Source organism: Pinus tabuliformis, chromosome 8, assembly GCF_031772625.1.
Source record: "Pinus tabuliformis cultivar Carrire ecotype Pingquan chromosome 8, CPIR1, whole genome shotgun sequence".
NCBI classification, from domain to species: domain Eukaryota; kingdom Viridiplantae; phylum Streptophyta; class Pinopsida; order Pinales; family Pinaceae; genus Pinus; species Pinus tabuliformis.
Window position 1 is genome coordinate 1419971805 of NC_142294.1, and position 16667 is coordinate 1419988471.

The 16667-nt window shown below is 38.7% G+C and overlaps 2 protein-coding genes across 2 annotated transcripts; both read left to right on the forward strand.

Moving 5' to 3' along the window:
- Positions 1 to 2754: 2754 nt before the first annotated feature.
- Positions 2755 to 3537, forward strand: LOC149240911 (LEAF RUST 10 DISEASE-RESISTANCE LOCUS RECEPTOR-LIKE PROTEIN KINASE-like 2.4). The gene has a single exon (XM_089370357.1). It carries the CDS (start codon positions 2755 to 2757, stop codon positions 3535 to 3537), a length of 783 nt encoding a protein of 260 aa, XP_089226483.1.
- Positions 3538 to 3834: 297 nt separating this feature from the next.
- On the forward strand, positions 3835 to 5338 carry LOC149240912 (rust resistance kinase Lr10-like). Its single transcript, XM_089367399.1, has 2 exons — positions 3835 to 3916; positions 4050 to 5338. The coding sequence occupies exons 1-2, from the start codon at positions 3853 to 3855 to the stop codon at positions 5159 to 5161; spliced, it is 1176 nt and encodes a 391-aa protein (XP_089223525.1). The 5' UTR covers positions 3835 to 3852; the 3' UTR covers positions 5162 to 5338.
- Positions 5339 to 16667: the final 11329 nt, after the last annotated feature.

The window sequence follows — 16667 nt, forward strand, 5'->3', positions numbered from 1 at the left end:
ACATTTTCTTTTGTTAATTTTAAAAGGACCCTAATGTTAAATTCCCATCACTTACAATGTCCCGCGGAGTCTTTCACTATGAATTTTTTCAACTGTGCAATCATCCTCAAGTGTCGATAAAAATTTTCTTGTTTAGAACCTCCATGTCGTGAACATGGAAACAAATGTTAGTTAAGGAAAGGATTTGCTATCCCATGAAGTTTCTCAATAACAGATTTTTTTAATCACATCCTCCCATCATCTGCGAAGTTCGTCACCATGGAGATGTCAATTGTCATGAACATTCCCATCCCGCAAACTATATTAATCACAAAGTCTATCAGCCAAGTGCAACCATGTGACTTGGAACCTTTCCAAACTTTGAACTGCAATAACACTTAATCCCTTAGGATTTTTTCAAAGTTTCATATATTTGTGGAAAGGTCTATGAGAGTATTATCCAACTATACACTTTGCAAGAGCACCTCACTTGATTTTCTATAAAAAAATGTCTTCAAATATGGGCCCTTGAATCATGTATTCAACAGTTTGCAAGCAGTACAAGACTCTTCATGCACCAAAAAATGGTGAGTGACAATATCAACAAACTCTCAAACAAACTCCCCTAAACTTGTAGGTCCTTGACACCAATGACTACATTAACATCAATGAAAATCATCTTGTAATCTACTTGACTATATACATATATGTGTGTGTGTATAATATTTTAGTATCAACCATAAATACAATATTTTAATGTTAGTTTATATCTATATATATATATATATATATATATATATATATATATATATATATATATATAATGAAAATTAAAAAACTTCACAAATCAACATAGATTCATGTTAAGCACAATTTTATTAAGTGTCAAAAGGGTTTAAATCTCAAGTTTAAACCTCTTTTAAAGTGAAAAAATTGAAAAAATGTTTACACCTTAAAAAATTTGATCACTCTCAACACATTATAAATTATAAATTTTAAGTTAAAATAAATCTATAGTAATATTCTAACATTTATATATTGTGATAATGATTTCATTTCTATTCATTGAATGAAACTATATTAATAACTATCAAACAATATAAACTTTGAATAAAAAAATAATATACATATTACAATTTAATAAATTAATTTTTATATTATTGAAAATCATGTCTAGTACTCTTAGATTATTAATGATATATTTCAACTTTTTTTAAGAATATTTTCCATATGATAATTTTTCCCATTTTAAAAATATTATTATAATATTTATTTTCATACTTTTCATTTAAATTTTTTATAATTTATATTTCATAATTAAATTAAAAATTATTTATATAATATAATATAATTTGTTTAATTATTGAATAAAATAAAACATTTTATTTGTCTATTTTATTATATATATTAAAGGCTTACTCTAACTTATAGACAAAATGACTTTTTTTTTACTATTATTTTTCTGGTTAATTTTAATCAAAATCCATTCTAAACAATTGAGTTTAAGTTATTTGCATAATTAGAGTGCTCCGGGGGTTTTGAAGAAGGTTAAATCTATTTATGTATTCAAAAATATATTTTAAACAACAAAAAATTTTGAAATTAAATTGCAAGATTATATTGCCAAAAAACCACTATAATAATATTTATAAACATGAATGTTTATAATAAAAAAATAATAACAATTCCACTTAACGATCTCAAATATATATATCCTATTCCATGAAGAAAACCATTTACTTTATTTACATAATTAACTTATAATATTTATAATACTCATTTTATTTTTTATCATTAATAATCGGGACCTTTACAGATACACCAATTAAATGTTCGTTGGAAAGCTGACTTCAATTACTGAAGACATCTCCGGTCTCTAAAGGGATGAGATGAGATGAGGTTGCATATGTGAATGGATTTTGCCACCTCTAAAAATATATTTAACACAAATTTTATATTTCAAGTTGCATTTAAAACTTAAGTTGGTCATCCATATTTATTTTCGTGTGAATGGAAACCGTGTTCTTTATTCCTAACATACGTGTGAATGGAAACCGTGTTCTGTCAAACTAATAGTCAGAATCTTTACCTGTCATCAACTTGCCTTTGGAAAAAGAAAGCACGTGTTTCATATAAAATAAAAAAGGATATGTTTCATCTAACTTAACAATGTAATTTATATATATTAACCTTGATTGTTGACAATATAATTTATATTTATTAACCTTAATTGTTATTAGACAGGCTATACCTTTCCTCTACTTGCCTTCTAGAAATATGTCAACATATAAATATCGAAAATGCAAATATTGAAAAATAAGTTTGTCATCTCAAAATGAGTGGTCACAAGTTTAGGAAGGGGGCTGAGAGTCTTCACCCATACAATTTTGAATGCGAGGGATTTGTCTCAAAATGAGTGGTCATGACTCATGAGTTTGGGCAGAGATTCAGAGTCTTCACCCAGTCACTTCACAATTTTCAATCCACGGGATGCCTGACGGCATGTGGAATTGTTCAACGAAACTTAATTAGAGCTTTTACATAGGAAGTCATGCTACTAGGTCTAATTGGCGTGTTGACTACACTCTGGCCTCGAAGACGTTTACTTGAAGCTCGCTCTCTCCAAGTCCATCTCCTTCTGTTCCAATTACATATTTGCAAAACGCTTCTTGCATTTTTATATATTCGCCTCCTCAGCTGAAGTCTCCACTCATTCATTTTTATCTTCGACAGAATAGCAGGGCTCGAGAATACGTGTTCTTCTTCGCAAATGCAATGCCTCTCACTGTTCAGCTTTGTGTTCTTCTCTTCCTCTGCTCAATCACATCATGTTTCGGCAATCTGTACGACGATTGTCTTCGGAATACATCTACATGTGGGGACGTTGAATTCGCGTATCCTTTTGGGAGCAATGGCAGCGGCTGCGGTGACCCTGAGTTTCAGTTACAGTCATGTGATTACGAGAGCCATACTCTGATGAATATCGGTGGGAGCCAATATCACATATTGGAGTCATCTTTCTTGGCTAATTCTAGCATATACAAAATACTGACAATTGTTAACGACAATCTGTGGGGCGGTAAATGTAATTTTTCAGGTAACTACTCTCAATTCTGGAGGTCCGATTCTCATTTCCAGGTTCTCGATACATACACTAATCTCACGCTTTGGAAGCAGTGCGATCAAGTTCATGAGAACATTAGTGGATCACAAGTGCATAATTTGAGTTTATGTGGCAGTGATTGGTACTACAGTTTGAATCCCCATTTAAATTTGGAGGGAAAAACTTTCTGTAACGTATCTCAACTACCTGTTAGACAGAACCTCTCTCAGCAGCCCATTAATAATAAGACTTTACTAGCGCAGGGTTTTGAGGTAACATGGCGTGTGGACCCGAAGAGAGATCAAAGCTGTGAAGTTTGTTTGAAAAGTAATGGGTATTGTGGTTTTAACATATCGAAGCCTGCAATGTTTCTTTGTTATTGTCCCGACGGCACATCTGATCCAGAGAAATGCCCCGGCAATGGTAGGTTTCGCGATCCCGTTTTCAAAATTTGATTAGAAAGCTGAAACCCAGCGTTAGTTTAATTGGTGAGTATTTGTGACATGAGTTTTTTTTAATGAGAAATCACTGAGTCAATTTTTCTCAACGCCCTCTAAAGTTAAATTTAGATTAGATTCTCCAGCTTCATGAGAAGTGATTAGATTCTCCAGCTTCATGAGAAGTTACTGAGTCAATTCTTCTCAACCCCCTCTAAAGTAAAAATTAGACTCTCCAGCTAGACTGATCCCTTCCGGTCAATGAACAACATTCCCAAAAAGAAAAAACTGTTTGAATCTCTCGCGTTCTGTCAAGTATGTATTCTCTTACCAATGGCTGTGGACCATGCAGGTACTCAAGATAAAGGAGGTCGAAACATGTCGGCGATTATAATAGGTAAATATGATTTCTTCATATTCAGTGTCTCTAATTTAATCTAATACGCGAATTTGCATTTTGTTTCCATCAATATTGTCTTCGGGGTTAGACGAAGATCACTTTGATATCAATTTATCTTTATCCACTGCAGGTTGCTCTGTCGGGGTTGGGCTGACAGCAATAGCATTAGTACTGCTCATATTGTTTTATGCAAAGAGTAGAAAACCCCCTCCTGGTAGCTCTACTTCAAAGGTTGAGAAATTCCTAAAGCAATATGCTTATGAAATGCCAACCAGATATACATACTCTCAACTCAAGAAGATCACAAACAACTTTGAAGAAAAGTTGGGAGAAGGAGGTTATGGTGTGGTGTATAAAGGAAAGCTTCCGAACGGAGCCCTAGTGGCTGTTAAGATTCTGGACAGGCAAAGGCACAGCGAGACTCAATTCATGAACGAAGTGGCCACCATTGGGTGGGTCCATCACATCAATTTGGTTCGGCTGTCCGGGTATTGCTTTGAAAGCATTACAAGTGCTCTGGTATATGAGTACATGGTGAATGGATCCCTTGAGAAGTTTATATTTACAGAAAAAAAGGAGCAAGTCTTGAGCTGGGAACAATTGTATTCAATCGCTTTGGGTGCTGCTCGTGGAATTGCATATTTACACCAAGACTGCGAGAAGCGGATCATACACTTCGACATAAAACCTCACAACATATTGCTGGACTCTGACTTCACACCAAAAGTTTCTGATTTTGGCCTCGCAAAACTTTGTGGTAAGGAAGACGACCATATATCAATGACAGCCGGGAGAGGGACACCAGGATATGTTGCGCCAGAGTTGTGTGATGGAGATATGGGCCCTGTTACAGATAAATCGGATGTCTACAGTTTCGGAATGCTTTTGTTAGAGATTGTTGGGGGAAGAAAGAACGTGGATTTGAAGGCCAGCCGTTCCAGCCAGTGTTTCTTCCCCGAGTGGGCTTTCAAACTGCTTCAGAGTGGGGAGTTAGCAAGGAGATTGAGAGGGTGGGCAGAAATAGAAGTGGAAGCAGAAGATGAGGAGAAGGCGAGGAGACTCGCAAAAGTTGGGTTGTGGTGCATTCAGTACAACCAGAAAGATCGTCCTTCCATGAGTAGGGTTGTTCAAATGATAGAAGGAAATGGAGATGATGTACCCAATCCTCCCCCATGTTTCAATTCCCCACCAACACCTGAAAACCCCTTACTATGTTCCATGGAAAGATCTTGTTCAATTTAGATTGACTGTTTGATAGCAATTTATTCAAACCAAACATTGCACTGCTGTAAATTTTACGCTTCTTCGTTAATTAGTAGCTTTCTTTGAGATTTTACTTTGAAATATCAAAGACGGGGAGCCCTACAATCAATAAGGTGAAGTTAAAAACATAGATGTATTCATGAAATAAACTTGTCAGGTTTTCACCTTCTAGTTTAAGATATCATTGCTTGTTGGTTGGAAAGTGAACCACCAACAACTCATCAAAAAAATAAAAATATATTTGAGATCGTTGAAGAAATTTGAGTACATTATAGGGTGGAAAATGAAATAATTCATCAAAGAATTAAGAATACAAATCTAAATATACTGTAACAATGAAAGAAACTTATTTCTTGAAGCTTTATCTTATGATTTGAGATGTCATCGTTTATTGCAAAGTAAACAAACTTCTCCAAAGTTAAGAATGGATGGAGCAGGGTTCTAGGGAAACGCTGTGTTTAGAGTTCTAATTCACCTTCCCCTTTCGTTGTCAATGTGTCTGATTTCAAGAAAGATGGGCTATTTTTCTTTATTGCACCCAACCACAACTTGAACGAATTGCGTTGTTTCAATTGACTTTTATACTAAAAGTATACCTCCGTGCCGATCATGTCAGTGGCTATGCTTGTAGGTAATTTTTTCCACGCGAAGGTAATATTTTTCTTGGGATTTATCGGGAAATTTGATGCTGTTATAGCGTTGTTTGAAAGTGTTTGATGCACTGGCTGAATTTAATTTTTTTTTCCTGTTTGAAAAGAGGTCACTCCTCAAGGTAAGGATTCTCGAGTTGATGATTATGCAACTTATGATAATTCAGTGAACCTTTTTATTGGTCATGAAAGTAAATCCTTCTTAAGTATTCTCCTACATTATTACTATTTTATTTAAATTCAAAATAAGAATATATGTTTATTGTCACAATTTAAAAAACATTTTTAAAAATAAAAATAAAATAATAAATAATTTAACTATAATAAATTTTTAAATATATGAAATAAGAAATAATATTCAAAATTAATGGAAACATTTTTCCAAAATTTTGTGTTTGAACAAATAAAATCAAATAGGGTTTTGAATATGAACAAGAGTGATAGTTGCATAGAAGTATAGTCCCTACCTCTTTTGATTGTGCACTCCTGCACCTCTACACAAAATAATTTGCAAAATTATTTCACTGTGATATAGTCATTGGTTAACAATAACATTAACCACCTCTTAAATCATGTTGAGAAGTAAATTGTATGGGTATTATACCTTGGCATCATACTTAGTTAAATAATTGAAAACTTGTGATGCCATTTGTTTGTTGATCAAAGTGGCTATCTCAACCTTATGAAAATGATCACTCAAGTTGTTATAAGGTTTCCTCAGGGTGTGGAGGTGAGAAGGACACTTTGTTGAGTTTTCCTCGACACTTTAGAATCATGTTTATGTTTAAGAAATTATCACAAAAACACCAAAATTTCACAACACAAGCACTTTACATAGCATAAAACATACAATAGTAAATCAATGTTACACAACATTTTGTCATTGTCCCTGTACTCCCCGTCCCTTGATCCTCGAGGACGTCTACAGTGAACCCTACATGCTTTCCTTTCATGAAGAAACTCCCATTGTGTCCCTCTTCATGAGCAGAACAATTCCTTTTTGCACCATTTCCCCAAAATCTTATGTTTTTCCCAGTTTACAAGACCATCGCTAATGACCATTGTCCTCCTCATGCCGATATGAAGGAATTAACTCTGTCCCTAGCACCAACCGGAGCGACTCAGCTTTATTTTAGTCGCACCAATCCTCTCTTGGAAAGCTTTTTAAATAAGGAGCCGAAGCTTTGAGCTCTAGAAGCTTCATAATGGAAGTCTGGTAAATGGTTGAGCCGGGGATGTCAGTTTGGGCTCCTTTCCCCTATAAGGATGGAACTACCTCAAAAGATAATACCTTCTCCCATGAGAAGAGGAACCATCTCCCATCCATTCATGCTATATAAACCTCCATTTTTCCCAAGCACAAGCTAGTGTTGAAGTGTTAATGTTGGTGTGCTAGTGCTAATTAAGTTTGGAGTAAAGAGGAAGCTATTCATAGTTGTAGCTCTCTAGTTGTGTGAGGGATAAATGTGAATATGGTTTAGTGTGAAGCCTAAAGGAAAGAGCCTTAAAACTATCATTGTTGAGGTCATTATGGAATGCTAACGGAAGTGTGTGGGAACCTGGTTTTGTCGGAGGAGAATGGCAACATCAAGACAATGGTTGTAATCTCTTCTTGATTCAATATATATGAAACTATTGACTGATTTCCTACATAATGTGTCATCTCACATGTTTATGTCTTAATGTTTCTTGACTTGTTAAGTAAGCTCAATTACAATTTGTCTATTATCATGGTTATTGTTTACTCTTGTTTACTTATTTCAAGTGTTTGAAGAAGGAAATGAAAGATAGCTGGAGCAAGCAAGCAAGGTCATCATCAAACAGGATAAACATACCAAGAGGTAGGCCTTCTTAATTGGTTCTAACCTAATGAAATCTTCCATAGAATGTATCGGTTGTGGTTAGACCCATTATCGGGCTAGAGGAATTGTTTGTGTCCGCACTCATAATTTTACTTCACCACAAATTGGAGACTCTGTTGGGGATCCAATCCTTCTGTTTGTTTTCTTGGAATTTCATGGTTTTGTGTGAACTTTTTTAGTTCCGCTTTTTCCCTTTGGTTCTGTTTGTTTTCCTTTGCTTACTGGTTTGAGTTTGAAATTCATAGTAGCAAGTCTAGTCCCAACTTTAATTTATTTTTTTTTTCTTCGCTTCCTTGCTCAGCATGCTTAATTCGCTTACAGTCGCGCCGATCAGCACGATATGCTGAGAAACAATCACGTCGCCCCCCTTCTGGCACTTTTTGTCAGTTAGGCAGTCGCGCTAATGCCTGTAAGTGAAGATTAGGGTTTGCCCCAGATCTTGGCCAGTGTGTTTTGATCTCATGATTTCGACCCACTAGGGCATTTAGATTGTCATCCATTCAGCTGATTGTGAACTTAGTAAGTCAAGTTGTTGGTGCATTTACTCCTTGTATTTCATTTACGGTCCTTCTACAACTTTGACCTCCATTACACAAGTTTGAAAAGTTTTTGTTTGCTTGTCTAAACGTTTCTTTTCCGCCATGGATCACACTGCTTGTCTCGTTTTTGGTAAAGTCAGTGTTTAATTAGTTTGAAAGAGATTCTCTTTTTGTGTTTTCATTTTCTTGAAGAGCTAATTCTCTCGAAAAATTTTCCATTGAAGTGTTTTATGTGAAAAATTCATTTTGTCGTTTCATGAAAAGTATAAAATTCTAGTTTGCTGCATCAATATGCTATGGTAGTCAGCATCATTGAAGACTAGGATTACATTGTCATTTGAAAAGAAAAAGAACTGTCTTTTCTTTTGAAAGGACTATTAGAAATGTACTTGTCAGGAAATTAGGAATTGGAATGTATTTTTCATTAGTTTATTTTGTAAAAAAGTGAAGTAGTGAAAAATCAATTTTCTTTCAGTTGCTTGGTTGTTTGCATTTGATTGTGTGTTTCCTACCCTCTCTAGTGTAGACAATTCATCGAATTGAAAGGGTCTTGTCTCATTTAGTTGCATTTAGGGTTTTTCGAGTCACATCGATAAGGCCTAAAAGCTGATACATAACTCAAGATAAACTTTAAAATGAACTCAATTAACCTAAGGTGCATTTGAAATCTAACGATCACATCTAGAAGGTTTAGGCTAGAGACGTGTTCCAACATCTTTAAACCTAGAAATTGTCATTAGCTTCGGTACTAGACAACGCTAGTACGGATTTGTGCTCCCCGTACCATCGAGTATATAACGGGACACCCCTCTAGGCTGCAATCCTTTATCCATATGAAGCCAAGTCGGCCGCCTTGCAAACATGATACACTGAACATAGCATTTGGGGAGATTTTTTTCTTGTACTTCTCGGTTCGCCAGGAGGTATTCTGTAGTTCACGGTTGTGTGGTAATCCTTTTTACCTAGATCATCCAAAGCAGTCATTTGATCTTTTTGACTCATTAAACTTAAAAGATCATTCAAGCACTTGTCCTTTCAAGCTCGTTTCCAATCAAAAGTGATAGAGTCATCTTTGTTTCTTTCTCAACTCTTAAAACATGAAACTACACCAGTCTGTTTATGTGTCTTAATAAATTGATTTCCCACGATCTTATAACATCCTGTTAGTCTTTTCTAGACCAAATCACGAGTTTCCCTTAAAGAACATTTTAAATCCTTGAAGTTTATCTCTCTTTTTTCCTGTTAACTAAGACAAGGTCATCATGGCTGAATCATCTGGTTCACCTAGTTCCTCTTCCTCTCCTCCATCTGAAATATTGCTTCAGGAGCCTTTTCCTAAATTACTAAAGTCACTCAAGAACCAAGGTGTTGAACTTGGAATCATTCTGAGCATTCAACCTTTGTCATCTCATCCTCCACCTACTTCAAATACTCGGTCACCTGCTAATTTTGGCCCTGAATCTCTGGACAATCACGTTCAAACTCTTGAGAGTTCACTGACCACTAACGGTCAGCTTGGATTGGTTATCTATCCTCTGAATCCTTTGTTCGACCCTGTTGTGATATCACCGCAGCGTCCATACAGTCCGTACAATCAGCCAGGTGTTCCTTTGGAATTATCCCCTCGTACCTCTTCGGTCGTTCACTGTCATTCGTTCCCAGCTATGGAACTCAAAGGTGATGCTCCAGTCACCTCTTCGGATGAGTCAGAAGTTTCTACTCCACACACTATCAAGTAGGAAGAACATCCTTTTCCTCTTGAAGGTTTCCCCTATAAAGGGAGAATTCCTATAAGTGCGCATCGGGAATTGCCACCTAATTATGTATCCTTGGCACAATTGGTTTGAGGTACACCTAGTGCCTCATCACTTTACCATAACCCTATTTGGGTGTCTGGTGCCATGCCTACTACGAGTCTGTTCATTGCAAACTCGACCTCCCAACAGGTCGTTACCTCAGTCTTGGTGCAACCCATCATTCTAAACTCTCTTGTATCATCCATCCCAGTTACCCATCCAGTTCAACTGGTGGTCTCTATCGGTTCTTCAATCCCTCCACCAAGTGGCCAAGTTGTGCCACCATGTGGGGGGGAAAATTTGAATGTTTCTATGGTGTCAGGCGCCACCAATGTGAGTATCTCATAGGCTTACATGGTTGGTATGAACCAGCCTTATTTTGGTGTTGTTCAAAACCCTGCTAGTCCTGTTGGATCGAGCAATGTCTAGTACCAATAGGTTCAAAATCCCATTGGTTCGTCTGGGTAAAGCAATTTCCAGTATCAACAGCCTTATGAGGCTTAGGTTCAATACCAAACTCCTTACGTTCCGTATGGTTCTCAAGGAATGGTTAATCTACCTTACATCCTTCAGTTTGGGCAGTACATTTAGTGTGGCTCATCCACATTCCAGGGTTGCTATGGCCAGATCCAGTTCAGAAATTTTCTAGGCACTATTCAAGTACCCTTGCAATAGCAAGGGCAACCTCTGCAGCAATGAGGGCAACCTTTGTTGCAGCAAGGGCCATCCGCACAGCAGCAAGGGGAAATGATACCACAACAAGGTCAACTGCAATAACCGTAGGGGAAACCCTCACAACAATTGCAGCAAACCGTTCAGTAGCAGATGCAGTCTGCTCCGCAAACCTCCCAGCCTATGTCTTCGCAGGGCTAACCTCTGTAGCCCCAGGGACAACTTTTGCAGCCGCAAGGTCAACCCATATAGCAACAGAACCAACTCAGGTAAAAACAACCCTTATATACATATCAAGAGGGTCAATCCTTGCAAGGATAAGGCTAGGATCAAGTCCTGCAGCAATAGGCCCAAAATCCTAATGTCCTAGGTCAGTAGGTCCAGAATCATTTTAGCCAAGGGAAGCAGGTACATAATCCCTATGTCCAAGGGCAACAAGTGTACAATCCTTATGCCGAAGGGCAGCAGGTCCAAAATCCTCTTGTTTAGGGGAAACAGGTTCACAACCCATATGTTCAGGGACAACAGGTACGATATCCATATGTCCAAGGTCAATAGGCTCAACAGCCTCTTAACCCATATATTGCTTATCAGCAACCTATAACTAGACAATTCCAAGGTGTTCAAGGTTAAAATCCTCCCTATCGCCAAGGTTACCCATAATGGGGGCAGAATAAAATGCCATATGGCCAAAATCCCCCACTATGGGGCCAAAATTGTTACCAGCAGGAATGGGCTCCTCTGATTGGACACACTTACCAACCTCCAATGCCTTTTAATACTCAATTTCCATTCTTGGCCACACTAGAGTTTCTAGATGTGCCTCGCCTTACGAATGATCCAATCCTTCATTCGCCATACTGGCCTCCGGTTCTGTCCGAGATCTCGAGCGATTGTCCTAAGTTTGATTGGAAAGTAAAAGAAGATCCTCAAGCCCATGTGATGACATATCACCTCCGATGCTCTTCTAATTCTTGCGTTGACGATTCTATTCATCTCCGTCTTTTCCAACGAACCCTCACAGGTGCTGCAACCAAGTGGTATATCGAGCTTCCTCAAAGTACTTACCATGACTTTAACTCTTTAGCCATGGCTTTCCTCACGCATTTCTAGTTGCCGGTTCATTATAAAACTGGCACCTATTTTCTCACATCGCTTAGGCAAGATACTACGACACACATCTTCGATCACATCCATGAATGGAGACGTAGACGTCGCCTGATCAAATTCGAAATTATTGATCAATTGCTCACCGAATGCTTCACTAAGTCATTCGTGGCTCCAATTGCTCGCGATATAGCTATGGGTGGATGTGTTACGGAAGAACAAGCCATTGCTCGTGTCTAGTACTTAGATCTTGTTTACTCTCAGTCTGACACTTAGGTATGAGTTATTACCCGATGCTCCGCAGCCATCATTAGATCCCACGACATCGAAGTCGTAGGATACACCTCCTGTTGATGGAGTCATTGATTCAGTGTTCTAGACCCCTGCTAAATCTTCTTCCAAACAAAAGTCGGTCTCAAACATTGCTTCCAATAGTTCCTCCTAGAATCCACCCGGCCCTAGTAAAACCTCAAAGGTCCACACTGTCTAGTCTACCACAACAAACAAATCCTCGAAAGGTAAGAAGAAAAGTAAAGGCAACGGTAAAGCCAATGCCCCAAAATAGGGTCCTCCTAAGTCGTCTGCTGGTGATTCTTCACAATGGAAGCCTAAGTATCGGTGCCTCATTTGCGAGGAGGATCACTATACCAAGGATTTTCCCCGATGATCCAGAGTTAGTCTTTTGCTCAAAGGGACCCCAACTGTCCTAAAAGAGCCATTTCCGTCTCAGTAGACCCAAATGGTAGACCAACCTCAATCATCTACTTCCCCAGGATCTCAAGTGTTCATGATGAGTACGCCTATTAATGTGGCTACTAGACCAAAAAATTACCAAACTCCTACTCCGACAACCAGGAAAGAGAAAGAGGACACCCCGTATTCTTCTGCCCCGAGTTCCAACCCTCTTCATATTGAGCACTCTAACCCTAATTCCACTATATGGCCACCCTCTCGAGGTATGCTATGGAAATCCTCGTACAATCCCAAAGCTTGAGCCACTCAGCACTATAATATTGTTAACAATTTGGCTTAGGCGCCATCAGCTATTTCGGCTCTTGAGGTGCTCCAAAGCTGCCCATCATAGTGGAAATCTTTGTTGTCGACTATTGGGGGTATTGATCCTACCGATTCCAATTTTATATGTTTTGATCTAGAGAACCATGTTCCGCGCCTGCCTCATCAGATTGCCTTTCTCATTAAGGTAATCATCAATGAGAAGACCATCCATAGGACTATCATCGATGAAGGTGCTTCCACTTGCATCATGTCAATCGCATGTTGGAAGGCCATTGGTTCTCCTATTTTGAACCAATCCTAGAACACTTTGGAAGATTTTGATGGGCACAATTCATGGCCCTTCGGTGTCTTACCTAACCTGGCCATTACTTTGGAGGGCAATACAGTACAAGTCAAGGTAGAGATTGTTGACGCTAATCTCAATTATAATCTTCTACTCGACTGGAACTAGACCCATGCCAAGGATGCTGTAGCCTCCTCCCTATTCCGCATGATTCGTTTACCCCATCAAGGGAATATTTTCAATGTCGACAAACTGTCCTTTATTCCTCTTCCTCCTTGGATGGAAATGTTCCATATGTAAGCACACTAGTGCTCCTTATGAGAGTGTGGGGGTAAGTCCTTTTAAAGATTCTTCTTTGAAGGGAATTTTTTCGCTCCCACCTCCTCATGTTGGCTCTGTCAACATGATCTCGGTCAAATCTGACCCTTGGGTCATACCTTCACCAAATTTTGTTGATACTTGAGGTGAGGTTATGCCACATAGTCCTGCCGAAATCAATTACATGGAGATTGTTTCAGCCTCAAGTTCCACATCCTCTGATTCTCCTGTTTCAATGACTTCTCTCGATACGTATTCTTTATCCCCACAACTTGGCACTTCGGAATCTCCTGATCCCTTAGCCGAGACTTTTCTTGCTGACGAAAGTATCATGGAGGTGATGTCTCTCGAGGACCCACCTTGGAACGATACTCATCAATTTTCCTCATTCTTGCATCGCCCGACGGTCATGTCTATGTGTCTCGAGAAGTTATCTTCTCAACTATCTATTCACATGTTAGTTTCACCTGCCATTGTCAAGCTCTTTCAACTGAGGACACCTTTATCCCCTCATGGATTCAGGTTTTTTCTCCCACTCTAAGTTTTTATAGATTGCCCATTCTTGCAATGGGGTTGTCATCTGACTCGTAACCCTCCCTTGCCCAGGGAGCATGGGAGGAAAGCCTTATATGCTGAGTCGATGCTTACTCGTCATGTCAATGGTAAAACTCCAGCGTTCATCTATGTTGATCTATTACCAGAGTCCCAGCATGGACTCCCTCCAAAAGTACTATGCATAGGTCATCTTGCATGGTTACTGTGTACATTAGTGTACCATTCATTTTTGTATAGTATGGTTTGGTGTGTTGGTTTTCAAACAAATTTCTTGTTTACTATGTTTTCCCTGCTTTGCAGATGTTTATGACTCCCCACATTGGTTTCACTGATAGTGCTTGCCATAGTACCTGAAACCTATCATCCTTAGTGTGGGCTATTTATGACCCTCACAGTGAGTTGATTGATCTTCAAGGTATATGTTTTGGTCACACAACTAACAACATTGTTGAATACAGTGCGGTCATCGAACTGTTGTCAGACGCCATTACTCTTGACATTCGAGAGTTGGTTGTCAACCTGGATTAACAACTTGTCATCCTTCAACTCAACAAGCAATATTCCATCAGAAACCCTTAGATATTGAGAATGTATCTCCATATTCATCTACTAGAAAGGCATTTTGATTACATTACATATCATCATATTCCTAGACACATGAATATATTGACAGATGCATTAGCTAATTATGTGTTGGATAGACATTTACGAAACATGTGAAAATATTAAACAAATCATTTGTACCATAGTAAGCAAGAAAATACAACACACACACACACAAACACACACACACACATATATGGTGATAATGTTTGATACATTAAAACCCCAAAAAATAATATGTGTGTCCAAAATAACATCGGCAGCTCATAGGCCTCATATATCTATGGTACGCGGGCCTCAAAAATGTAAAATGTTGGACATAAGGACTATTCAACATGGTGATCGTGGTAGCATGACATGGCTCGTGCAACATGAGTCAGCAATCGGTGGATCCGATCCAATACTCCCACCGTGTGTCTCTGGTACCGGCAAGGAATTTCTCCCACCCGAGCATACTCTGGGATACCACGAGTCAACCCCTGAAGGTTCCTCGCGATCTCCTGCTCATTGTCACCCCCTCCTAATAAGGAGTGACAACATCAAACTAGCGGGTAACATGCATGACTATTGGGGACATCCTAGCAGGACGCTCTGGTCCAACGTCTGCATTAACGAAATGAAATGTTATAAACACATATATATAAAAAACAATTAAAAAATCACAAAATAAAAAAAATTGTTTTTTTACCTTCATCATTGAAATCCTTTCCATTTGGCAGCAGCATGTCTAGATCTCCAAGAAAATTGGTGCCACTATATGGCCAGTCCTCCATGATGATTAGCTATCATTGTAGCCCTGAAAAGAAGGTGGGCCTGTATGACATGTGTTGGCCCCCGGTGATCCTAGGAATCAAATGAATCTAGTGGGCCATCAGAAAATCGCATGGCATCAGAGGATCTACCTCAGTCAACTAGTATTGGAACAACGACACCCGTTCTAAGAAAAAGGTACATAGTACAGTTTCGAAGAAAAATTGCTTCAGATTCCCCGCCTTGGCTTTTGTCAGTTGGCGTTTTCTGTTGATATTCATGGCTTCTACCCAATTGAAGATCGTCAGTGTTGTCCAGTCAATGGCATATAGGAATTTTGACTTGTTAGTCTCATGCACTACCTGGGACCTCGTCACTCTATTGATAGTCAACAGTAGCACTGTTATTGTTATATCTCAGACCATGGCAATCTCAATCTTTCCACTCTTGGATTTGAGGGCTTCAGGGCAATGTTCGGAGAGCAGCATGGATATGCTTGCCCCAGTTGGTCGTGGTCCATATAAGTTGACTGGTTCCCCTGTCCAGGACAGTCCTTTGGTCACATATATGTATTAAGTTTCTAACTCCAGCTCCTGGTCACCAATGATGAATATTTCCCAATTTATGCCCCAGAGACTAATCAGGTACCGAAGAAGCTCAGGTTGGGCCTGCATCCCTGGTGTGAGAAAGAAATTGAGGAGCCCATAGTTCCTCAAAGCATTCAGGCAGTTTGGATCATTCATTGCCTAGGTGTCCACATCTTCGTGCTCACGTTCTTTCCAATCTACCATTTTCAACGATTCGTTCCTGCAAAAACCATAGATTTGAGTTAGAATCATTTTTGGCCCATAAAATTCAGATTCCAATGGTGGTTTTGAGGGGAAATTATTTTTTTCCCTATTCACAGCACTGGTGCGCTTGTTTTAAAAACAGTTGCACTGACAACGTGATAGGCCATTTTAATCACACTCAGCTGGTGTAATTCCGTGCTAGGAAATCATGTCGACCGAGGGCGAAAAACTTTTGACAAAACATCCCTCAAAAATCCTAAACATGGATGAACACATAAATAAATGGTATGAAAATGAAGCTTTGGGCTTTGGCTCTGTTACACAAAATATTGTCACCATGACTTTCTGCAGTTAGTGTGAGTCTATCACCACTCATACTGTCCTCCTTTGCAAGTCTCAAACCTCATCTCTTCATGTCAAGCTTTAAAAATGAGAGAAAGTCTTTAAAAATCTACAAAACTTTGGTTCCGCACTTTCTCTTACTGTTACCTGTGGTCCCACACTCCTTGGTCATGTTACCTGTGTACCTGCCCACTCTGTCT